The following is a 25,797-nucleotide window of genomic DNA, read 5'->3' as shown; positions in this document are numbered from 1 at the left end:
ACTAGGGGGAGGGTTTGTTTATGGGAGGATTAGGGCTATGGGAGAAGGGGTTAGGCACTAGGGAGAGGGTTTGTTTATGGGAGGGGAGGATTAGGGCTATGGGAGAAGGGGTTAGGCACTAGGGGGAGGGTTAGGCTTTGGGAGAGCGTTAAGCACTAGGGGAAGGGGAAGTCACTAGTGGGAGTATTAAGCTATGGGAGAGAAGAGTTAAGCACTAGGGGCGAGGATAAGGCACTAGGGTTAGGCACTGGGGGAGGGTTATGCTATGGGAGGGGAGTTTTAGGCACTAGTTGGGGGTTAAAAGTTATGGAAGGGAAGAGTTAGGCACTAGGGGGGAGGCTAAGTTATGGGAGAGAAGGGTTAAGCAATAGGGGGAGGAAAGGCACTAGGGGTAGCGTTAGGCACTAAGTGGAGGATTAGGCTATGGGAGGTGAGGGTTAGGATATTGGAGGGAAAGGTTAGGCACTAGGGGGGGTAAGTCACTAGGGTGATGGTTAAGCTATGGGAGAAAAGGGTTAAGCACTAGGGGGCGGATAAGACACTAGGAGTAGGGTTAGGCACTGGGGGAGGGTTACGTTATGGGATGGGAGGGTTGGGTTATGGGAGGGGAGGGTTAGGCTATGGGAGAGGAGGGTTAAGCAATAGGGGGTGGAAAGGCACTAGGGGTAGCATTAGGCTATGGGAGGGGAGTGTTAGGCACTAGGGGAAGGGTTAGGCTATGGAAGGTAAGGGTTAGGATATAGGAGGGAAGGGTTAAGCACTAGGGGGCGGATTAAGCTATGGGAGAGGAGGGTTAAGCACTAGAGGAAGTATAAGGCACTAGGGAAGGTTAGGATATAGGAGGGAAGAGTTAGGCACTAGGGGAAGGGTTAGGCTATGGAAGGGTTAGGATATTGGAGGGAAGGGTTAGGCACTAGGGAGGGTTAGCATATAGGAGGGAAAGGTTAAGCACTAGGAGGAGGATTAAGCTATGGGAGAGGAGGGTTAAGCACTAGAGGAAGTATAAGGCACTAGGGAAGGTTAGGATATAGGAAGGAAGGGTTAGGCACTAGGGGAAGGGTTAGGCTATGGAAGGGTTAGGATATTGGAGGAAAGGGTTAGGCACTAGGGAGGGTTAGGATATAGGAGGGAAAGGTTAGGCACTAGGGGGAAGGTTAGGCTATGGAAGGGTTAGGATATTGGAGGAAAGGGTTAGGCACTAGGGAGGGTTAGGATATAGGAGGGAAGGGTTAGGCACTAGGGAGGGTTAGGATATAGGAGGGAAGGGTTAGGCACTAGGGGAAGGGTTAGACTATGGAAGGTAAGGGTTAGGATATTGGAGGGAAGGGTTAGGCACTAGGGAGGGTTAGGATTTAGGAGGGAAGGGTTAAGCACTAGGGGGAGGGTTAGGCTATGGAAGGTAAGGGTTAGGATATTGGAGGGAAGGGTTAGGCACTAGGGGGAGGGTTAAGCTATGGGAGAGGAGGGTTAAGCACTAGAGGAAGTATAAGGCACTAGGGAAGGTGAGGATATAGGAAGGAAGGGTTAGGCACTAGGGGAAGGGTTAGGATATTGGAGGGAAGGGTTAGGCACTAGGGAGGGTTAGGCTATGGAAGGGTTGGCACTAGGGAAGGTTAGGATATAGGAAGGAAGGGTTAGGGACTAGGGGAGGATTACGCTATAGGAGGGTAGTGTACGCTAGGGGAAGGGTTAGGCACTAGGGCGAGGGTTACGTTATAGAAGGGGAGGCTTAAGCTATGGGAGAAGAGGGTTAAGCTATACAAGGGTAGTGTTAGGTGCTAGGGGAAGTGTTAGGCTATGGAAGGGAAGGGTTAGGCACTAGGGCACAGGTTCCCAATCACGGTCCTCAAGGCTCCCCAACAGTTCAGGTTTTAGAGATATCCATGGTTGAGCACAGGTGATTTAATTAGTACCTCAGTCAATTTGATTTAACCACCTGGTAAAATCAAATAACCATGGCTATCTCTAAAACATGAGCTGTTGGGGAGCCTCGAGGACCATGTTTGGGAACCTCTGCACTAGGGGGAGGTTAGGCTATGGAAGGAGAGGGTTAAGCACTAGAGGTAGGGTTAGGTGGAGGGTTACGCTATACGAGGGTAGTGTTAGGTGCTAGGGGAAGGGTTAGACACTAGGGGGAGGGTTAGGCTATGTGAGAGGATATTAGACACTAGGGCAGTGGTTCCCATACTTTTTTGAATCAAGGCACCCTGGAGTATCAGCAGTTTGTTCAAAACACCCCTAGGCCAACATTTTCTTATTGAGAAATTCAGCAAAAATTATTAAATTAAGCAATTGTATTTACCCATCATCCATAGGGTCAGTTATGTGGTGGTGGGCAGGCTTTGACTTCTGTTTGTCCACATATTTTACAGGGTTTGACTTCTGTTGTTTTGCCTATCACATGAGCCATAAATAATTTGATTTGGTCCTGGACCACCAACCCGTGGCCCCACTGCTTGTCCCCCAAGTAGGAAATGTTTAATTTTGAGGTTACCCCACACCTCTGCGTTAGGCAGTCACCATGTGTTCTGTATATTACCAGAGGATGACACACCTGCTGAACCAACCAGCTGGCCTACATGTGTTATCCCTTCTATTTTGATTACAAGCATTACTGATATAGCCATTCATAGCTTAACATCCTACATTGAATATTAAATACTAAAATCAATATTTAATATTTAATTTAAACACCACTCCTCTCTCCTCCTAGATGGTAATTATTAGGCCAATATTAACGGAGGGTGTGACACCCATTTGTTCCATTTTCCCAATTGTAGAGATTGGTCAGGTCACATTTGCATAAGTATCGCTATGTAAACCGCTCCACCGTTACGGGAGACCACATTCCTTATGAAACTGGAGACAAAACTTTTTTTTTAAATTTATTTCTATTTTTTTTTTTTTTTTTTAATGCTTCTAGTTAATTTTATCTAAACGTTTTGTTCTGGATTGTGCAGTGGGCTGCATAAATATACTATACCACTAATGTATTAATGACTACAGATGACAACTTTTGGATCATTTTACTGTAATATTATACAAGGTTGGTGTACAGAGACAAGGATATGACCAAAAGTGGTATACATACACGATAAGAGTTTAGACAAATTACTCTACCCATGACAGTTTAAATACAACAATATTCGTGTTCGGACTTTTCCCCCATATTCCTTTAAAGATCCTTATTTGTGATACTACAGGTCATCTCCGACATACTTATTCAATATAACTAATTCATAGGCAGTTCAAAAACATCTATGAGAATTTGGTACCTTCAGTTGTATACTATAAGCGTTGTCATCTATGTTTTTTTTTTTCCCTATAAACAGACCATTGCTTTGCTCGCTAAGAAAATAAAAAAGAAGGAGTGGCATCTTACATTAAGTATTTCTTTTAGGATGTCAATTATAAATATTTTATTATTAGTATTAGCATTTCTGTGGTACAAGTGTTAATATATATATCTCTATATTTAACTACATTTGCCATACAAGACTTATTGCACAACAGGTTTTCTTTATATGTGTTTTTTTTTTTTTAAACTTATCAACATGGGTACAGCACGGCATTATCCGGGAACCATATAAAAAATTGGGGGAAGAGTCCGAATCTCTCGAGGCCCCTGCTGTACTTTTCTAAGCATGTCTGGGGTGTGAGGCATGTCCAGTAAAAGCCCAAATTGTGCTTGGAGCAGAGGTCTCCCTTCTATTAATTAGGATACAAAAATAGGACAAGCATGCAAAGTAGTTATCCAATGGAATGTGTAAAATGTCATACGCTTCACAATTCCATCATTGTCCAAAATGCTCTTCTAGTGAGGCCGATTTATTTTATGGTCTATGGGACTGTCCCATAGTTGGGGGCTTCTGGTCCCAGGTACGCATTACTAGGATCAGTAAGAAATTACTTTTAGTAATTAGCGCAGCTGGTAAAAAAAAATACATTCTTAAAAATTTTATTCAAAAGCAGCCTCACCCTCTCTTGGCTCTTCTCAGAGAGAAATTGGGACATGTTTTTAGACTGGACTGGATCGAGACGTTATGGAAAAAGGAGAGATGCACAGGCTTCTTTCTCCAATTCTGGGAAAGTTGCATTGCTACACTTTCTGCAGCCACCAAATATCAAATTCCTAAGAGTTTACAAACATACCTCCTGGTATGAGTTTAGAGTGCTTACTAATGAATCTACAATTTCTGTTAGTAAACGTTGACTGGAGTCTAGGTTATTGTTTATTTCATTCTTTTTTGTAAGTGCCGGTTTTTCTGCTTATTGCATATTTGATAATTTCCTGTTTACACAACACGTTCTTCACAAGCTATTTATTCAACGGTCTTTGGATTTTTTCAATTATTTTTTACATTTTTCTGTACTAATGTGATGTACCTTCTGTATTATTGCAATGCACTTCAATAAAAATTGTTTAAAAAGTACAATACTAGTAGACACGCGATCAGACCAAAGTGGGATCTATTATATGGAATGCTTGCCGACTCCCTGGATATACTGCAAAATATATATGAAATGAAAAATAAAAAAATTGTCCATGCCTGTCCCTGCTGTTAGCTGCCTCCAACTGTTTATAAGTGCCCCTCACAGTTAATGTAGGCGGGGGTACGTTCAGTCATCATTTTTGTGCATATAACATTATCATGTGTTAGCTGCATTTTCTTTTTCATTCTGTTTGTGTAACGTCCTATGTGAATTTTTTTTTATTATTTATTTTACAAGCAGTATTGCTGACAGTTGTATTATTATTTAAAGCACATATAACCTTTTTTTTTTCATATATGTTTTTTTTTTACAATTAAAAAAATTATAATTATATATACAATTTTTTTTTAAATTGTAAGAAAAAAAAAAAAAATCAGTAGTACCCATATTGCATTAAGGATAATATTATTAGAGGGTGTGTCCCAAATGCTCAACTTACCAGACAACCAGTTTTGGGTAACAGATCACAGAACAGTCTACGGAAATCAACCAGTATTTTAGAAGATACATCTTTATTGACTAGGAAAACTTAGCATGCAAGTCGCATATAACATAAAAGGAGTACATTAATAGCAAACAGGGACCCAACAAAATATCTCTTACATGATATATAAAGAGGTCCATGTCAGAGTTGGAGAAATACTATATGATTCCTGAGCTTTTTTTTAATCAAACATGCCTTTTCTGTTACTTGTGTAAAGGTAGGTGACTTTTCTGATGGTCTGCAAGACTTGCTTTATTTGAAAAACAATCCCCGCATTCGAAGCACAGGAAGGGCTTCTTCTCTTGGTGGGTCCGGTCATGTTTAATGAGATGCGTTTTCTGTGAGAAACATTTGCCGCAGACAGAACACTAAAAAGCTTTCACTCCATCGTGAGTTTTCTGGTGTTTAACTGCTGTGGATTTCTGGGTGAAACGCTTCCCACAGTCGGAACACGAAAATGGCTTCTCGCCGGTGTGAACTCTCTCGTGGTCATTAAGATTGGACTTGTACGAGAAGCATTTCCCGCACTTGGAGCATGAATACGGCTTCTCGCCAGTGTGGATTCTCTGGTGGTTAATGAGGATGATTTTCTGCATGAAGCTCTTCCCACACTCCGAGCAGGAGAATGGCTTTTCCCCCGTGTGGCTCCTTTGGTGTTTGTGCAGGGCCGATTTCTGTGAAAAGCTTTTCCCGCACTCAAAACAGGGAAAAGGCTTCTCGCCTGTGTGCGTTCTCACGTGAATCATGAGATAGGACTTGTGCGCGAAACACTTGCCGCAGACTGAACATACAAACGGCTTTTCTGTTCTGTGGACTACCTGGTGAGTAGCAAGAATGGACTTCTGCACAAAACACTTCCCGCACTCGGGGCATGAAAACGGCTTCTCGCCCGTGTGCGTCCTCTGATGTTCTACTAGGTAGGATTTATGAGTAAAAGATTTCCCGCACTCAGAACATGGAAATGGTTTATCACCTGTGTGGGTTCGTTGATGCTGAACAAGGCATGTTTTACGGGTAAAACATTTATCACATTCAAGGCAGGGAAACATTTTACCGCTCGGTTGAGCTGTACTGGGGGTAACAGTATCCAAGTTGTCAGGAGAAGAACTGCTGCAATTAGAGCGCTGAAATGAGTTAGGGGGGTTTTCTCCTGGAGTCTCTTTACGGTCTCCCGAGGTATTCCTGTTGTAGCGTCCATCTACTGCGAATGAAATAAACATATTAAAGTATCACTGTTTGTAGTAGCTGAATGGTTTACCAAGCTTTCCTTGAGCACGTGATATGATGATATGACAGCAATTCAGGTCGCTATATAACAAGAGATATGGTAAGAACTTACCTTTGTTATCTCTGTTTCTACGAAGTCCATAGGGTCCACAGGGTTGACCTTGGGTTATAGCTGGATCTGGATCCACGGGCACCATGCAGTTAAAGCTTTCACTGCTCCCAGGATGCACTTGGGTCCGTCCTCCTCTATACCCCGCCCCCGAGCCACAGGCATCTCAGTTGGTAAGCAGCCAAGGCCGGAGGAGGAGACTAAACAGAGAGAAGGAAGACTGGAACACACAAGAAACCATACTCACAGAAATGGGAGACGGAAGACTGGTGACCAGCCACATAGCCCATATGAAGCCAGGTGCGTCAGGGCGGGCGCCCTGTGGACCCTATAGACTTCGTAGAAACAGAGATAACAAAGGTAAGTTCTTACCATATCTCTTGTTTTCTACTTCAGGGTCCATAGGGGGTCCACAGGGTTGACCTTGGGGATGTCCCAAAGCAGTTCAACTAAGGGCGTGGATGCTCCTGAGCAGAAAGGAGAATCCTGCGCCCGAAGGATGCATCCTGAGAGGCAAAGGTGTCAAACGCATAAAACCTCAAAAATGTCTGAATTGAAGACCAAGTGGCTGCCTTGCACAGCTGAACAGCGGAGGCACCACGTCTAGCAGCCCAAGAAGGACCTACAGACCGAATGGAATGAGCCTTAACAGAGGCTGGAACAGGTAAACGTTCCTGTATATAAGCCTCCCTAATAACAGAACAAAGCCAACGGGCTAACGTTTGTTTGTTGGCAGGCCAACCCCTCTTATGAAAACCAAAGAGGACAAACAAGGAATCGGACTTTCTTACAGAAGCCGTCCGATCAACATAAACTCTGAGAGCACGGACAACGTCCAATGAAGCCTCACCAGCTGTAAGCTCAGGAGATTGAAAAGCTGGCACCACAAGTTCCTGATTGATGTGGAACTTAGAGACTACTTTAGGCAAAAACTCAGGACGAGTACGAAGCACGGCCCTGTCCTGGTGACAAATTAGGAAGGGGGGACTACAGGAAAGTGCCCCCAACTCGGATACCCTCCTGGCTGAAGCAATTGCCAGGAGAAACACAGTTTTCAGTGTTAACCACTTGAGGTCAACGGACTCAAGAGGCTCAAAGGGAGGTCCCTGCAGGACCCGGAGAACCACCGCCAAGTCCCATGAGCCACTGGAGGCACAAAGGGAGGTTGAATCCTAAGCACACCTTGGAAAAAGGTGTGAACATCAGGCAGGGTAGCGATCCGTCGTTGGAACCAAACAGACAGAGCCGATACGTGAACCTTCAGGGAAGCAAGACGTAAGCCCAGGTCAAGACCTGACTGCAGAAATGCCAAAATCCTAGAAACCCTGAACACTTGAGGATCAAAGTTTCTGGACTCACACCACTGAAAGTAAGTGCGCCACACTCTGTGGTAAATCCGCGCAGAGGCAGGCTTACGTGCCCTCAGCATGGTACCGATGACAGAGGTATAAAAACCCCGGGACCTTAAGACGGCTGTCTCAAGAGCCACGCCATCAAAGACAGCTGACCCAGATCCAGGTAAAGGCAGGGCCCCAGAGACAGCAGGTCCCGACGCTGAGGCAGAAGGAACGGAGTGTCTACGGACATGCTCCTGAGATCGGAGTACCAAGGACGTCTGGGCCACGCTGGAGCCACCAGCAGAAACGTGCCCCCGTCCTGTTTGACCTTTCTGAGTACCCGAGGTAGCAGGGAGATCGGAGGGAACAGGTACGCTAGGTGAAACGTCCATTTCACTGACAGCGCGTCCACTAGGCTTGCGCCTGCATTTCTTGTCCTTGAGCCGTACACGGGCAACTTGCAGTTGACGGGAGGCCATCAGGCCCAACTCCGGCAGTCCCCATTTGTCCACGAGAAGTTGAAACACCTCTGGGTGAAGCGACCATTCCTCGGGATGCACGTCGTGACGGCTGAGGAAGTCTGCCTCCCAGTTGAGGACTCCCGGGATGAAGACTGCCGAGATTGCCGGAAGGTGGCACTCCGCCCAAGCCAGGATCTGAGACACCTCCGACATCGCAGCGCGACTGCAAGTCCCTCCCTGGTGATTTATGTACGCTACCGTGGTAGCGTTGTCCGATTGCACCTGAACTGCTCTTCCGTGAAGAACGGTGCCTGACGACAGTAGAGCACGGCACACTGCCCGCAGCTCTAGAACGTTTATGGGAAGGGCGGCTTCCTCCGCCAACCAACGGCCCTGAAGAGACAACGAGCCTGCCCGAAACTGGTAGTGACGGTTCAGAATAGCATACCTCAGATACCGCTGATGTGCCGGTGCTATGGGCACATGGAGATAGGCATCCTGGATATCGAGGGAGACCATGTAATCCCCGGGTTCCATCGCCAGAATGATGGAACGTAACGTTTCCATCCTGAACCTGGGAACCCTGAGGTATTTGTTCAGAGACTTCAAATTCAGGATAGGGCGATGAGAACCATTGGGTTTCTGCACCAGAAACAGAGACGAATAGTACCCCGTCCCGCACTGAGACTGCGGAACTGGAACAATGACCCCTGCGTGTAGCAAGGATTCTATAGCTACCTGAATCTGGACAGCTTTGGTCTGGTCCAGAGAAGGACTCGTGCAGAAAAACTGGCGGGGCGGCCTGAACCGAAAAGACAGGGCGTACCCCTTAGAGACTACTTCTCGAACCCAGGCATCCGTGGTGGTACTGTGCCAACACTGGGCGAATTGGAGAAGTCGGCCTCCCACTCTGGGGTCCCCCAGAGAGAGGCCCGTCCCATCAGGCAGCAGGTTTATCTCCTCCTGCTTGGAAGAAGGGCGCCGAGCACTCCAAGCCTGCTTCTTGGGCTTGGGTGCGGCCTTGGTCGCCGAATGCCTCGGGAAGGACTGACCCTTGGCCTTACCCTGAACCCGAAAGGACCGAAAGGCAGAGCTCCGAACCTTAGCCGGTGCTGAACCCGAAGGAAGGAAGGCCGACTTGGATTTAGCCAAGGTATCCACTATTTTGTCCAAGTCCGGATCAAATAGTAACTCACCATTAAAAGGCAATGCCTCCAGACCCTTTTTAGAGTCCGAATCTGCTCGCCAAGACCTCAGCCACAAGGGCCGACGAGCAGACACAGCTGCAGCCGACACCCTACAGGTCAGCAGACTAGCATCCAACGAAGCTTCCCCTACATAGGAAGCGGCATCCCTCATTTGTCCAATTAACGCTCTCTGGATCTCCGGAGCATCCTCTGGAAAAGTATCCTCCAAAAGCGTTAGCCCTGCTCTCAATGGCCTTAGCCACCCATGAGATGGCCATGGACGGGTGCGCCACCGCCCCTGAAAGAGAGTAAATGGATTTCAAACATATCTCGACCTTCCTGTCTGTGGGATCCGTCAAAGAGGAAATAGACGGTAATGGGAGCGTAGCGTTCTTAATCAAGTGGGTGACGTGGGAATCCACAGCGGTGGATTTTCCCACTTCCTGCAATGCGCTTCAGGAAAAGGATAATTCGATGCCAACCTCTTTTGTGGTTGGAATCTCTTACTGAGCAACTGCCAGGCCCCCGCCATATGATCGGTCAACTGGTCAGACAAACGAAAGACACTCGACGTAACCTTAGCTTTTTTAAAGTTAGGGTACTTAGATTTCGGGGCCGCTGCATCATCCTCTATATGAAGGATAGCGCGCACCGCCCTAACCAATGCCGGCACATTAATGGAGGACTTAGTCTCCATCTCCTGGGCCACGGCGTCAGAGTCGGTGTCTTCATGAACTTCTCCATCATCCGAAGACACATCCGAGTCCGACAGCTGCGCTGTTAGAGAACTCACAACGTGACGCTTGGGCGCCTTAGGGGGCAAATCACTCTGCAACATAGACTGAAAAACAGAGGATGAGGCCGCCAGACTCTGCACAGAGCTGGAGAGTACATCCACCCAAGGTGGAGGCGCAGCATGAGGATAACCCTGAAAAGGCACCATCGACTGCTGAGTCACAGGGGGGGACTGGACATACACAGGGACCCCCGCATAAGGACCCACGGTTTGAGACCCGGGGGGAGACTGCAATAAATGCGGAATACCCGGGGAATGGGGGATGTTAGGCTGGGGCAACGCCCTAACAGGCACCGCAGCCGGCACCGCTAAACGGTCCGCAATAGATGCCAACACCTGGGAAAACATCGCCCAAGGAGGATCCTGTGAAATAGGGGGCACAGAGGGGCCAGGCACCAGCTGGCACCGCCCGCACAGACCATCCTGAGATAGATCCACCCTATCAACTCAAGCAGCACAGCGTCTGCAGGAAAACAGCACAGGAGCTCCGGAGTGCTCAGTCTCCTCATCAGACATGATACAGAAATGCTCAATGAAAACAAATCACCAGAGGGAATACGGTGAAAACACCTCCGCACTCACAGTATGCAACACCAACAGCCCACAATATGGAACTGTGCAGCACACAACTGTATGTGACTGACCTCGCAAATACTTGATTTATACAAGCGAGGTCCACAGAAAAAAGCCCTTCCCCCACACACCTGTCGGGCCGTATGGAAAAGGAAAGGGATAGGTATAGGCTGACAGTAAGTTAGAAATAAGTCACAGACAGCAGCACTAGCAAAAGTCACATACAATGCAGTAAGGATTTGACTCACTGCACCTTCCGCTACAATCAACCTCCCAGATTCAGTGTCTGGGAGGGCTATAGCGCTGCGCACACTGTCCCTTTGCAGAGGAGAGGTACACAGGGGGACCGGTCCATGCATCGCCTGGGAGTCTGCGTTACAGCCTAGAATATGGCCGCCGGAGAGCTCTGAGGAGGAGTGGCCGCATGAGGAACAGCTCAGCGACGCCAGCACACGTGGGAGAAGGCGCGCTGAGCTGAGGGGAGGAGCCACTAAACCTCCAGCCATTATTCCCTGGTGGTCCAGCGGACGCACGGGGGATGCCTGCAGAGGAGGAGCCCGCCGCCGCTACTAGCGCCGCCGGTCTGTCCCCAGAGACCGGCGGCTAGAGACTGCATTTCCCTGTCAGCGCTGCACGCGGCTTACCTTAATCCCCGTAAGCCCGGCAGCAGTCAGTGGGAGGTCCCGGAGCCACGCTAGTACTGACTCCGGGGTCACGCTGCGATCCCCAGATCAGTACTGGCGTCGCAGCGCCAGCGGGGTTGTTGGAGCGGCAGCGTGGACGTCCAGCTGGACAGTCTGATGCTGCCGCTCAGAAGAGTAAAAAAAAAATAAAACAATAAATCTTCTATCTCCTATCTTCTTAAAAATAAAGCTTAGGGGCTGCCATAAACAGCCCCACTGCGACAGGGTGACCCGACTCCGGACGGGCACCAACTAAAACTGAGGTGCCTGTGGCTCGGGGTATAGAGGAGGAAGGACCCAAGTGCATCCTGGGAGCAGTGAAAGCTTTAACTGCGTGGTGCCCGTGGATCCAGATCCAGCTATACCCCAAGGTCAACCCTGTGGACCCTGAAGTAGAAACACACCACAAGGATGTATAGGTCCCACCATCTCCATCATAGCATGGAGGACACTGAACAATACCCTTAGATGTGAGAGAATACAGGCAATGTGTGTCAACTAAAAAGTCCATTACAATCTGCAAATATTTTGAAGAATTATATGGTCATATATAAGAACAAGGCTGCAAGATGAATGCTCTTATACAGCCTGAGGGGGACCTCTAATATGCAGGATAATTTACTATAAGTTGTGTCTAATAAAATACATGGCTTAATGATATAAAAACACAAACAGACTAAAGCTGCCCACACACACAGCGATTTTTCATCCAATTAGGCCGATTTTGACGAATCGTGACGACGAATCGGTTAAAATAAGTCCAAATCGTGAGTTTATACTCACGAGCACGAAGCGCGTCCCCGCTCATCGTACCTCGTATCCTCTGATCTGCCGTGCTGTAGGGCAGATTAGCCAACCTGGAACACGATGGGAGCCGATCGTGAGGGTTTTTTTTAACTTATGACGAATCGTAAGATTCATCGCACAATGCAGATTTTGATTGGCAGAACCCTGTACACGCCCCTCCACCATCTTGTGCAGCATCGTGTATGGAGGAAGAAAGAAGCACAGTCCGGAGCCTGCACACTGAAGTGTTTTTTTGTGTGGAAGTTTAATCAGTATTTGTACCATTTAAATGCAACCACACTGACCACCAATGTGTGCCCTCCACTACCCACCAATGTGTGCCCCCCAGGTAATAAATGCATGACCCAGCCACCGTCAGCCGTAATGAGGCGGCGCGGTGGCTGGGTCATGCATTAAGCTCCCACTACCCAATGTGTGCCCCCCACCTAACCAACTGGCCACCAATGTCATGGACCCACCTAATAATTAGAAAACAATTAAACTTTTTGAAAAATTAATAAACAAATATATTTAAACAAGATAAACAAATACATTACAGGAAGATTCTTCATATTAAAATAACATAAAATAATTTGTCAAAACATGTTCAAAAATAAATACAATACAGATAAAATAAAAATAAATTTAAAGTAATAAAACTTAAAAAACAAACAAACAAAAAAAAACACGTGTTTACTGTAACCAAAAAAACACCATACATTACATTTAAAAAGCACACATCATTCCTGTAAAACAGGGGTCTTCAACCTTTGGTCCCCCAGCTGTTGTGGAACTACTCATCCCAGCATGCCCTGCCAAGGTTTGGAAATATCAGCATGCTAAAACTGTGGCAAGGCATCCTGGGATCTGTAGTTCCATAACAGCTGGAGGGCCAAAGGTGGAAGACCCATGCTGTAAAACAAAGAAAATAACATTAAAATACCACAAAATAAACACATGACATTCCAGTAAAAGAAAAAACACGATTACAATACCATACCAAATATTAAAAACCTGTAAAAAAAAAATGAACATTAAAAATTTTAACCATAACATTAAAATATAACAAAACTATAACTACTCATAGATATGTCCATGGATAGTGAACGTGAGTTCGTTAGAGGATTCATCGAAATCCTGTACTCTAAAGAGTGTCTGTGGAGAATAAGTTTGCGCAAATACAACATCAAGTCGCACAAGTTGGCCACATTACAGCTGCTTTTGGAGTATACGAAACGGTACATTGTCGATGCTGACCTGAGAACTATCCGGCACAATATTCAAAACCTCAGGACAGTGTACATTAAAGAAAAAAAGAAGGTGGATGACTCCAAAAAATCAGGAGCGGGCACAGATGATATATATGAGCCCACGCTCTGGTACTACCATATGATGTCCTTCATCAGTGATCAAGAGCCACAAAGGGAATCTATCGTGTTGATGGCTGAGCGAGAGGGAGAAGAGGAGGTTGCAGAAGTGCCTGGACCGTCTGCTGAAGTCTTGGTAAGTAGTGACACAGTTAATACACCAAAATCCTTAATGTTTTTGTTGTTCAATCCCAAATGTTCAATATAGTCAGCTAGTTCACCTGGTCCGCTGAAATAGGCCATGTACTCCTCCCTCACTTCTTTGGCACGTGCTGTCGATGTTGTAGAAATTGGTGGTGCAGACACAGATGTAAACTGGGCAATGTCCTCCGGAGGTCCTACATCTTCTGGTCTAGCTGGGACTGGTCCTCGTTGGGTAGTTTTTCTTCGCAGAAAGTTGTGCAGCACACAGCACGCCATCACGACCCAGTCTATCTTCTCCACACGTAGGTTGATGGTGGTGTGGAAAATGCGGAAGCGGTTGCTCATTATTTCAAACGCATTTTCCACAATGCGCCGTGCCCGGGATAGACGGTAGTTGTAGATCTTCTTCTCTCTGGTCAGGCCCCTCTGTGAAAATGGTTTCATCACATGTTCATGTAATGCAAAAGCCTCGTCAGCGACGTAAACGTAATTTAGGCCATGCTGTGTATTGTCCAGTGAGGGCAAGTTGAGGGTTTTGTTGGCGAGTCTCTGGTAGAAAGTCGTCTGTTTGAAGGACCCACCATCCGAAGCACGGCCATTCTTGCCGACATCCACAAACACAAAAATTCGTAGTTGGCATTCAGCACTGCCATGAGAACGATGCTGAAGAATCCTTTGTAGTTGTAGTAACAAGATCCGGTGTTGGCAGGTGGGTTGATGTTGATGTGTTTCCGATCGATGGCTCCTCCACAGTTAGGGAAATTCCAACGTTGTTCAAATTCTTCAGCGATCCTCTTCCACTCCTCCACGGTGCTAGGAAACTGTAAAAGTAGTAAAAAAGGGGTTAAAACATGACTATAATATATTTTTTTTTCTTTGCTTCCTATATAGACTCCCACCCAAGACCTTGATTTGGGATCCACACCGGACCTCAGTCTGCTTGGTGACAATGAGGTGGAGAATACCACACAACTGGCAACACCCATTGCACCTGGACCCTGGGGAGAAAGGAGAACCATACGGAACGGGAGGACTTATTTCTCAAGAATGCAGAACGCCTGCTTCAAAAACCTCCTGACACTATCGATGACTTTACGGCACATGTAAACAGCACTATGAGGAATATGGATGAAGATACAAAAAAAAAAGTTCCTAAGGCTAAATTATGATCTATTGAGTAGGTGTATGAGCGAAAACATACACAATTCAACGTATATAGCTGACCCAATGCTATATTCCCCTGCCCCAAACACCTATATCAGGCCCCCCCCAGCCCAATTAGAGATACTCCCCCACCCAGCACCCCAAGCACCAGCACTACCGTGTTTAATGCTTTGCTGGATGAATCGCCCCGTTATAGATATCTAATTTATTTTTCTTTATTTTGTTCTTGCTTTTACCATCACCACATTTTATGACTCCCAATCGGTGCTGGCTGCATGGGATAGGGCGGTGATGACGCTGTTTGAACAAGGTCACTACGCACATGGCAGAAGTACACATTGATGGAAGCCGGGGCCACAATGTATACTTGTGCCATGTGTGTATTGGCCTGTTCAAACTGGCGTCTGACCCACCCTATCACATACAGCCGGCTACCTATTGGGATTCATAAACTTTGGTGATAATGTTGTTTTGTAAAAATGTTATTGCAATCTAAATTGTCTACAGTTTAGTGCACACTTTGGGTTGCCTACAGGTCGGTGCATATTGTAGTTAATGCAGCCTATTTGCTGCCTAAAAAGAAAAAAAAAAGTTGTATACCAAAAAAAAAAAAATACATTTGTGAGGACATAGGACCTCATTCAGAGGCGGTCGCAAGAAGCGATCGCTCTCACTGAATGAGGGCGGCCGCTTCTTTTATTAAGTGCGGCCTCCTGGTCGCAAGCTAAGCTGTGGGTTACCACCCACAGCTTAGCTAGCGACCAGGGTGATGGTCGCGATGGTCAAGACCATCGCGACCATTGGGGCTTGCGACGAGACCCTAAGGTTGGGTCTTAGCAACCGCAAACCCCAGGGAGCTTCCTGGTCTGATTGAGCAGGAAGCTCCCCACTGACATCACTGCTGATGTCAGTGCGGCCGCCCACAAAACGGCAGGCGCTCCGTTCGGAACGCCTCCATTTGTGAAACCACCCCCCCGCCCCGCCTACAAAACGGGGCGAGCTGTCGATCACCATCGACAGCCGGAGCGAAAGATTTTCTCTTGCTCCGGGGCTTGCGCACGTGCAGTGCAGCCGCTGCGCGTGCGCAGGGCCAAAACCGTGTCGGTTGCGAGCGCTCAGCGCTCGCGACCGACTCTGAATGAGGTCCATAGTGTGCAAGTGTTTTTTTGCCACAGTGGCTGTGTATGGTTCGAATGTTTTCAAAAACCTTTATTACTACTATGTAGTGTTGTTTAAGCAAAATGGTTGATATGCAGCACAGTTTTCTGCCTTATTGGCATAGTGTTGTAGTGTTCTTTACACCAGTTGGCTCCTATACAGCACAGTTTTCTGCCTTATTGGCATAGTGTTGTAGTGTTCTTTACACCAGTTGGCTCCTATACAGCACAGTTTTCTGCCTTATTGGCACAGTTAAAAACTCAAATTTAAAACAATATTTAACAACAAATAAAAACAACATTTTTTCTTTGCACAAGAAACCAATGTGTGGTGTTTTTTTTTTACATACCTTGTAATACTGGTCCTGCAGCACTTTAACGATGGCTTTGCAGGTCTCCCGAATTATGACGCCCAAGGACAGAGGTGAGATGAGAGTCCCAAACTTCAGGTTTTCCAGTGACCTTCCTGTAGCCCGATACCCCAGGGTAGCCACCAGTCTCTTTTCAGCAGGGATTGCCCTCCGCCACCTTGTGTCCTGTCTCTGGATGTGGGGGGTCACCAGATGCAGCAATTTCTGGAAGGTGGCGTCATCCATGCGCAGGTAGTTCCGATAGTCCTCCGGGTTGTTCTCCTTGATCTCCATCAGCAGAGACATGTGAGAGCGGGTATCCCTTTGTAGAAGCCACTCCTTGGTCCAGCATGCTCTGGTCCTTCTTTGCTGGGCCCTCTTCCTAATCTCCCGGACCCCAGCTTCAGCGACCAACACTCTATACCGATAGGGATGCATCAGTACAGAATTCAGGAACAGGATAGAATGCAGGTAGGTAGCACACACTTTCAGGTAGAATAAACTTTGTATAAGGCAAGCCAAATACAAAGAGCACAGTAGCAATGTACAGGATTCAGCAGGAATACACCTAGCCTCATCTAGTAGCAGAGCAGAATGTACACAGAGTTTAAAGGGTGCCTGCCTTTTATACTCCCAAGCTAGCCCCTCCCATTGTTATGGCTATTTAAATTTCCCACCAATAGTCAAGAGCCTATTTTTTTTTTTTTTTTTTTTAAACTCACGATTTGTTATGCCCAATCTCACGACGCGTACGATCCGATAGATCGTGAGATCGTAAACAGATTGGGTGAGTTTTTTGCAAAATCGTGATCACGACGGCAAGGGAGCTCCCGTGAAAGTTCATGAGGAAATTGGACAAGAAATCGGATCATGAGCACATCGGTATGTGTGTGGGCACCTTAAGAAGGATGGATCTCTGGGTGAAGCACTGCCCGCACTGCGAGCAGGAAAACGGCTTCTCAGTTTTGTGGCTCTTTTGTTGTGTAATCACAGTTGCATTCTGGGTAATGTATTTATCAGATTCCCAGCACCGAGACACTGTATAACCACCATAGACTGCCCCGTGTGTATCTACATCCTCATGATGTGAGGGGGAGAGCAGGAGTATAATAGGGGCTGATGGCTCCTGATGTATGAGATACACCAGAGAGTGTGGGGAGGAGACTGGTCAGATCTCTGGGCTGGTAACACACAGTGACATGATGTGAGGGGGAGAGCAGGAGTATAATAGGGGCTGATGGCTCCTGATGTATAAGATACACCAGAGAGTGTGGGGAGGAGACTGGTCAGATCTCTGGGCTGGTAACACACAGTGACATGATGTGAGGGGGAGAGCAGGAGTATAACAGGGGCTGATGGCTCCTGATGTATGAGATACTCACCTGTGCTGATAGCTGTAGGGATTTCCTTCTCCTTACACTGCTGATCACCCCTCACATACGTCTTCTCTTTCTCCTTTATATTGTTAGTACCAATCAATTCATCCTAAAACAATAACAATGACCCCTTTAATATTGTTTAATGTAATGAACGGAGGAACAGGATGCTGATCCCTGTGTGTGATAAATGTTCCCCCTGTAGCTGGGAGGGTCAGGGAATGTCTTGCTGAATACAGATTAGCCTCAGTAATGTAGTTACAGGTCTCTGTATATTCAGGTTTCTGCGTTTTTTTTGCAGAAAAGGGACATTACTAAGCTGAATTTTTGTTACTATTCTGTCTCTGCACCCGGACGTAAACCTGGGATAGACGTTCGGAATAATGGACATTAAAATTTGCACCTAGATGTAATGTTCCTCTTAACACCTTTGTAGAAAATATATGTCTTACACAAGATATAGGCCAACATGCCTGGGTCATCCCATGCCAAATCATCACAGCTTCCAACCCGACCGTCTCAGATTTTCATGAAATTTGGTAGGATAATAGATGATACAAAGTAACGTTCGTACGTAATATATTAGCCCTCAGTGATACACGGTGTTCATGTTACAGAAAAATGATGCTTGTAAGGTCAACTAAAACCAATCATCACTTTGCTTCTAATTGCGGTAGAACTTTCATGTTGGTCTTGTTTTGAAGCTAAGGGACCAGAGAGCCTGATTCTGACCCGCTCGCGAGCGCTGTACGCTCGCAAGCGGGTCGATGGTGCCTAAGTGCGCATGCGCGAGACCCGGCGAGCGACGGGGCAACCGTCGCTCGGGGTCTCGCACCAAAGGGGGCGTGCTGTCGATGGTGAGTGACAGCACGCCCCCTTTGGTGGGCGTGCCGGGGGCGTGGCTGCCAGACGGAGGTGTTCCCATGGGAACGCCTACCGTCTGGGTCCGGCCCCACTGACATCACTAGTGATGTCAGTGGGAGTGATTTTGGCTCTGATAGAGCCAAAAGCACTCCAGGGCTTGCGGCAGCGAGACCCTACCGCAGGGTCTCGTCGCAAGCCCGATGGTCTTGACCATCGCGACCATCATCATGGACGCTCGCATAAGCTGTGGGTCGTCCAAGAGGCCGCTCCAATTTTAGGTAGGAGGGCCCTGATTCAGACCGAGCGCTCTGGTCAGAGCGTCCGGCTCTGAATCAGGCCCAGAGTTTTCATAAAAAATTGTTTTAGATTTAAATATTGACTTTTACATTCCAAGGTCACATGATGTGACCTTTGATATTGAATATCTAAAAAAAAGTTGTATGTTAATTTTTTTTTTTAACATAAAGTACATTATACACTTAAATACAATCTCTCTTTGGCATGGCAGTTGAACCCTTCTTCCACTAACCATGCAACTGGCAAGTTCAGACTTGTCTTGTAGGGTCTCTCTCTGTGTTCTAGGGTTGGCCTTCGGTGGGTTTCCATCGATGATAACCATCGATGGTACAATAACAATCCATGGTGAACCATGGATGGTTTGCACCACTCAGTCTGGCAGCAGCTTCTGCATTATTAGCCAGCATTGGAAGTGGAGTGGGGCTGGCGTAACCAAGCAATCACATAATTTTGGTCCCGCCACCAAGCACTGGTCTGGACCATAACGACGCAAGCCTTGTCAGCTTCTCCCTTGGGACCAGGAGTGCCACCTGATGTTTAGGAGGCTCCCAGCCGGTTTTGTAGAGTAGCAAAGTATGATACAAGTGACTAATTCAGACCCACTTGCGAGCGGCTGTCAACTCGCAAGTTGGTCGATGGTCTGCACTGCGCATGTGCACGACGGAGGGAGCTCCGTCGTGCGCATGCGCGAGACGCGACGAGCGAAGGACTTTCCTTCGCTCGTAGTGTCTGATCAAAGGGGGCGTGCTGTCGATGTTGATTGACAGCACGCCCCCTTTGGTGGGCGTGCCGGGGGCGTGCCTGCCAGACGGAGGCGTTCCCAAGGGAACGCCTACCGTCAGAAGCCGGCCCCACTGACATCTCTAGTGATGTCAGTGGGAGTGATTTTGGCTCTGATAGAGCCAAAATCACTCCTGGCCTTGCGGTTGAGAAACTCAACCGCAGGCTTCTGCTCGCAGTGGCGATGGTCGCGATGGTCAAGACCATCGCGGCCATCATCCTGCACGCTCGTATATGCTGTGGGTGGTGACCCACAGCTATACGAGCGTCCAGGCGGACGCTCCATATTTATGGAGGTGGGCCCTGATTCAGAGCGAGCGCTCTGGTCAGAGCGTCCGGCTCTGAATCAGGGCCTAAGATAGTTTATCTCAGAGGTTCCCAAACTCAGTCCTCAGGGCATCCTAACGGTCCAGGTTTTAAGGATATCCATGCTTGACCACAGGTAACTTAACTCGTACCTCAGTCAGTTTGATTTAACCACCTGTGCTCAACCATGGACATCTCTAAACCCTGAACTGTTGGAGTGCCTGGAGGAGCACGTTTGGGAACCTCTGGTTTACCTAATACAGTTTATCAGTGAATAGTGGTAGTTTGATCAAGAGCGTGACAAATGGATAAGTAGTACATTATTACTCAGTGCTGCAACCCATTTGATATTAAAGGACACGGCAGCAGAAGAAATGGACAAATGGATAAAAGGTGTTAATGTACTTTTTATCCATTTGTCACGCTCTTGATTAAACTACCACTATTCACTGATAAACTGTCTTAGTCCTTTCTATCACTAGTTCTCAATGCAGAACTTGAAGCTGCAGCCAGACTGGGAAGAACACAGTAGGGATGGCCGTCGACCATCAATAGTTTACAAATATCGATGGTTTACTACCGAGGATCGATGGTTTTGCCATCGATAGCAGAGCCCATTCTTTTCCTGCCATCGATGGCAAGTGGAACCCAATGGGTTTTTTCTGTTAATGAAACAGAGCTTAGCCCCGCCCCCTGACTGTGCGCTAAGCCCCATCCCGTTTTTTTAATAGCCCGCGGCTTGCCAGACACCCGCCGGTGGTGGCCATGGAGTGGTCCAAACTAGTGATGGTATTATGGTCATGTCTTACTGTGAATGTAATAAGTTATGGGATGGGACAGCTGAGATAAAATACCTATAAAAAACAGCTATTTTAGTTTATAATTTAACATTTCTGTACTATAAAGATTACTGGTAAATGGACCTGATACATGGCGGGTCACCGTGGCCTGCCCTCCTGCTCCGCGACCCCCAACCCCTCCCCGTTTCGCCCGCCATCTTTCCCACATTATGTTTTCATTGCAGCTTACTGTTTGTTGAATAGCTAATGATCAAATCAATTTTGCTACAAGTTATCTGTCGAGAGAATAGAGTGATCACATTTTAGGACTTGGTGAGGACTAGATGATTATTAATGATGCCCTGATAAGCCAGAGGTCACCATTTCTTTATCACATCACTGTACTTGCTCTCGTGTTGGCTGTCATTAGATTGGGTCATACAATCAAAACCCATCACACGTGGGGATCCGGTCTATGGATCTACAGTAATAAGGTCGACAATGTCTAGACAGACACCACATGTTAGATAGTCTATAGGTTGACAGGAACATAAGGTCGACACAGTAAAGGTCGACATGTAAGAAAGTCAACAGGTACAAATGGTCGACATGGTGAAAAGGTCGACACACCAAAAAATGGCTGCCATGTTGTTGAATTTTTTTTTTTTTTTTAGGGTTAGGCACCAAGGGGAGGGTTAAGGTTAGGCACCAAGGGGAAAGTCAGGATGAAGATTAGGGTTAGAAAACAACAAATAATGATGCGTTGACCATTTTTGTGTGAAACTTTTGTACCTGTCGACCATCTTACATTTCGAACTTTGGGACCTATTGACCGTCTAACATCTGGTGTCTATCTAGACATTGTCAAACTTTTTACTGTAGATCTTTCAATCGATATCCCTCACACGTGGTGATGATTGTCTGGGCAAAATTGTGAAACTAACTTCATACGTTATGTGAGTGTGTATTAACATAAGGACACATTACAAGGTGGTGTCCATACCTGTTACTAGCCACCACTTCAAACAAAACATCCTTGTGTGCGAGGTTTTACTGTCAACGCAATGTGGCTTATACAGTACAGGTCGGATTTTATGAGACAACTAGAAAAGATGAAACTAACTTAAGGTGGGTACACACCTGACAGAGATATCTGCAGATGATGGTCGTTCATACACACTGACCAACCATCACCTGCATGCTGCAGCGGGTCCCGGCGGCCAGGTAGGGGGCGTGGCCTAATAGCAGAAGGCGTGGCCACGCCCCCTTCGAGGAAAAAACGAAAAACATTTGCGGCGCTGGGGAAGGGGGCTCATCGTGAGCGCACCCCCCCTTGGCATAGGAGACTGCTCGGGCTGCTGCTTTAGCAGCCTCGGACAGTCTCCCAGTGCAGCCCGGCACACAGCAGCGTGTGCTGGGCTGCTGTGGATGGGGAGCTGTGCCGGACCCGGGTAAGTAGTACCCGCTCGCGGCTCCCCCCCCCTCTCTGCTGATCGCCCGTACACATTTGCCGATGGACAGATATGTCTGCAGACAGATCTGTTCATTGGCTGTGCAGCACAGCCAATGCGATATGTCTGTGAACGACGTGGTCTGTACACAGTGGCCGATGGGGGCACGATATATTGGCCGATCAAATGATCGGCCAATATATCGGTCAGTGTGTACCCAACATTAGAGGTGGAAGTAAAGACGTTGTAGGAAGGATGATGAGGAGACGTTTTTCCTTCTAACCGATGAGCATCTCCCACCTTATACTACAACCCAGCATATAGTCCCTCAGTCTGTCTGCATGGACTACTTCCCATATAGTAGGGGTTATCCATATGCTGTACGTGTGTCGTGGTCATAAATACAATGTGCACTTTTTTTCCAGTTTGCATATGACCCCTTATTGTTTCCCTACACAACACAGATTGTAAGAGAGGTTTTGTCAAAGGCATCAACTCCACCTACCTGACCCTCCTGTGGGACACTGTGATTCTCCTCTGTATCATCCTGGGAATAATGAGGACGGGGACATCTCTCTGGGGTATTCCAGTTACTGGCTCCATCTGCAGGAGACACACAGTGACTGATTACACTGTATATATATGATTATCAGATGATGTGTATATAGGTGGCCCCATAGCTGCTCTCCCCATTACAATACATGACAGTCTCCTCTTACCCAGTGATGTGAGGGGCCGGTGATTCTCCATCATCACGTCCTTGTACAGACCCCTGTGTTCCTCTATATACTCCCACTCCTCCATGGAGAAATAGACAGTGACGTCCTCACACCTTATAGGGATCTGACACACACAATGATACAGTCATCACCCAGACACATCCCCTGGTGTTACTGTATAATGTCCCATTCCCAGCAGTCACCTCTCCAGTCATCACCCAGACACATCCCCTGGTGTTACTGTATAATGTCCTATTCCCAGCAGTCACCTCTCCAGTCAGCAGCTGAATGATCTTGTTGGTGAGTTCCAGGATCTTCTGGTCATTGTGTCTCTCATGTATCAGTGAGTGAGGTGGAGGCACCGTGATGAGGCTCTGGGTCCTGCTCAGTCCTCCTGACACACGGGGACAGCTGCTGGGTGTCTCACATTCCCCAGATGTCTTCTTCACTACTGTGTAATCCTGTGTGTTGTGAGACATTAATGTATCATTATGTATAGATTGTAACTTTCACAGAATTATCTCCCCAGTCAGGTCCCTGTGTTAGTAATAGAGATAACAGTGATGTCGCTGTGACACTCCCAGACTCCCTCACCTCCCCAGTCAGGTCCCTGTGTTAGTAATAGAGATAATATTGATGTCACTGTGACACTCTCAGACTCCCTCACCTCCCCAGTCAGGTCCCTGTGTTTGTAATAGAGATAAGAGTGATGTCACTGTGACACTCCCAGACTCCCTCACCTCCCCAGTCAGGTCCCTGTGTTAGTAATAGAGATAGGAGTGATGTCACTGTGATACTCCCAGGCTCCCTCACCTCCCCAGTCAGGTCCCTGTGTTAGTAATAGAGATAAGAGTGATGTCACTGTGACACTCCCAGACTCCCTCACCTCCCCAGTCAGGTCCCTGTGTTAGTAATAGAGATAAGAGTGATGTCACTGTGACACTCCCTCACCTCTCCAGTCAGGTCCCTGTGTTAGTAATAGAGATAATAGTGATGTCACTGTGACACTCCCAGACTCCCTCACCTCCCCAGTCAGGTCCCTGTGTTAGTAATAGAGATAATAGTGATGTCACTGTGACACTCCCAGACTCCCTCACCTCCCCAGTCAGGTCCCTGTGTTAGTAATAGAGAGATAATAGCGATGTCACTGTGACACTCCCAGACTCCCTCACCTCCCCAGTCAGGTCCTTGTGTTAGTAATAGGGATGAGTGATGTCACTGTGACACTCCCAGACTCCCTCACCTCCCCAGTCAGCAGGTAGATGATCTCCAGGGTGAGATGTAATATCCTCTCAGTCAGGTGACTCCTGTCCTTCTCCATCCTCAGTGCATGAGTTATATGATCTATACAGAACTCTGCTGACATATTTGTCCTTCCGCTGACATCCAATGAAGTTTTCACTTAATTCCCCTGTACCTGCGTGACAGACATCTCAAATATAACGCCATCATTGATACCTGTGTGCCAACTCTCCTAAAAGCAAAACATACTATTATTGTTATAACTAGATTTCAAAGTGACCTATCCAATGCATACAATGTGTGATCACTGTATAGGACAAGGACGTGGTACACTAGACTGACATTCATCATGTTAACACTGCTGAAATATTGACATGATATAATGTCCACAAACCTTCCCTGATGACCCAGCAGTCACTTACCTGCTCCCAGCGGTATCTCCAATGGTGTATTCTGGGTCTTGGCGGTCACGTGATGAGCAGTTCGGGCAGAGTCATCTGATGCACCAGCGTTCCGGTAATTTCAGTCCCCGTATCCCTAGCCCTCTACGTAGGGCCTAACCTTACTCCCCCTCCCCTCCATCACACAGCCTCACCCTGTTACTGAAAAACAACTTTCCCACACTGCCAAATGTTAGAGGAGTACAATATATATATATATATGACCTCCGCAAACCAAAATATTTATGATCCAGGGCCTGGCTATGACCTGGGGCCACAGTCAATGGATCGGCGTACAGGATGCCTGTGCTTAAACTACTGGCACCAGAATCCCGACACCTGTCAGAATCCCTTAGGGGGAGGATTAGGGTTCGGGACTAGGAGGTGGATTAAGCGCTAAGGGGGGAGGGTTAGGTTTAGGCACTAGGGGGGGGGGGGGAGCATAGCGTCCGGGGAGGGAGGGTTAGGGGTATGGAGTGGGGGATGGTTAGGATACCTACCGACATGTGTCAGTACCCTAACCCTGTCGGGATGCCGGCGTCAAGATTTTGACCGCCGGGATTCCGAGCACCGGCATACCCCTCAGCTGTACCCATCCAGCCTTGGGGGTTAATCTGCCACACGGCGCTATTAGATACTGATTTAAATAAAATTTCCTAAAAGGCAAAACCACGCCGTGGCATCATGTTCAGTACATCCCTGTACACTAGGGGAAAAGGATATACACAGAAAGTGGGGTACATAGGCACACACACCTTGTGACGTGGGAGTACATAGGTATATTACCCACACTCATTAGGAAGTAGCAGGTGCAGAGGTATAATGCTTCCCCCCCAATGGGGCAGGCGGAAAGGAAATAAGGGACACGGCGAGGGAAATGTAGGAGGCAGATTGGCACAGGAGGAACTGGGGGCAATACAGAAAGTGGGGACACAGGTACTTGGACAGGAGAAAGTGGGGGAAGGCAATTCAGGAAGTGTGGGCACACTGGGTTACATGAAGGAGGATAATTAGGTCATCAGAGACGTCATTTGACCACCCCTACTGATTTTTTAGCACCTTGTACATTGGGATAATCCAGTACTAACCTGCAGCAGTTCTACAGCAGTCACAGGCAGGGGGTCACCCGGGAAATAAATCATTTCCTGTACTCAATGACCTTTATTGTCTTTGCCAGGCTGTGACTTCCGTATTCTGCGTTCCAACTGACTTCCTGGTTCTGCG

The 25,797-nt window shown here is 47.3% G+C and overlaps 2 protein-coding genes across 2 annotated transcripts in view; both read right to left on the bottom strand.

Annotated features, from left to right (window-relative positions):
* Positions 1-25,797, bottom strand: part of LOC148506431 (uncharacterized) — a 66,112-nt gene extending 40,315 nt beyond the window's left edge. Inside the window, 7 exon segments of the mRNA XM_088446742.1 lie at positions 5,186-6,179; positions 17,702-17,804; positions 22,678-22,775; positions 22,892-23,015; positions 23,161-23,352; positions 24,135-24,308; positions 25,662-25,797. Of these exon segments, the coding sequence (XP_088302868.1) occupies positions 5,186-6,179; positions 17,702-17,804; positions 22,678-22,775; positions 22,892-23,015; positions 23,161-23,352; positions 24,135-24,257 (1,634 nt within the window). The 5' untranslated portion in view covers positions 24,258-24,308; positions 25,662-25,797.
* On the bottom strand, positions 13,552-17,372 carry LOC148506432 (uncharacterized). The gene is made up of 3 exons (XM_088446785.1): positions 17,351-17,372; positions 16,320-16,435; positions 13,552-14,469 (listed from the first exon to the last, which is right to left on the bottom strand). The coding sequence occupies exons 1-3, from the start codon at positions 17,370-17,372 to the stop codon at positions 14,140-14,142; spliced, it is 468 nt and encodes a 155-aa protein (XP_088302911.1). The 3' UTR covers positions 13,552-14,139.

Source organism: Taudactylus pleione, unplaced genomic scaffold (genome assembly GCF_031769625.1).
Source record: "Taudactylus pleione unplaced genomic scaffold, aTauple2 ptg000404l, whole genome shotgun sequence".
Taxonomy (NCBI): Eukaryota; Metazoa; Chordata; class Amphibia; order Anura; family Myobatrachidae; genus Taudactylus; species Taudactylus pleione.
Note: the sequence above shows the minus strand (reverse complement) of the source record. Positions and strands in the feature narration are given on the sequence as shown.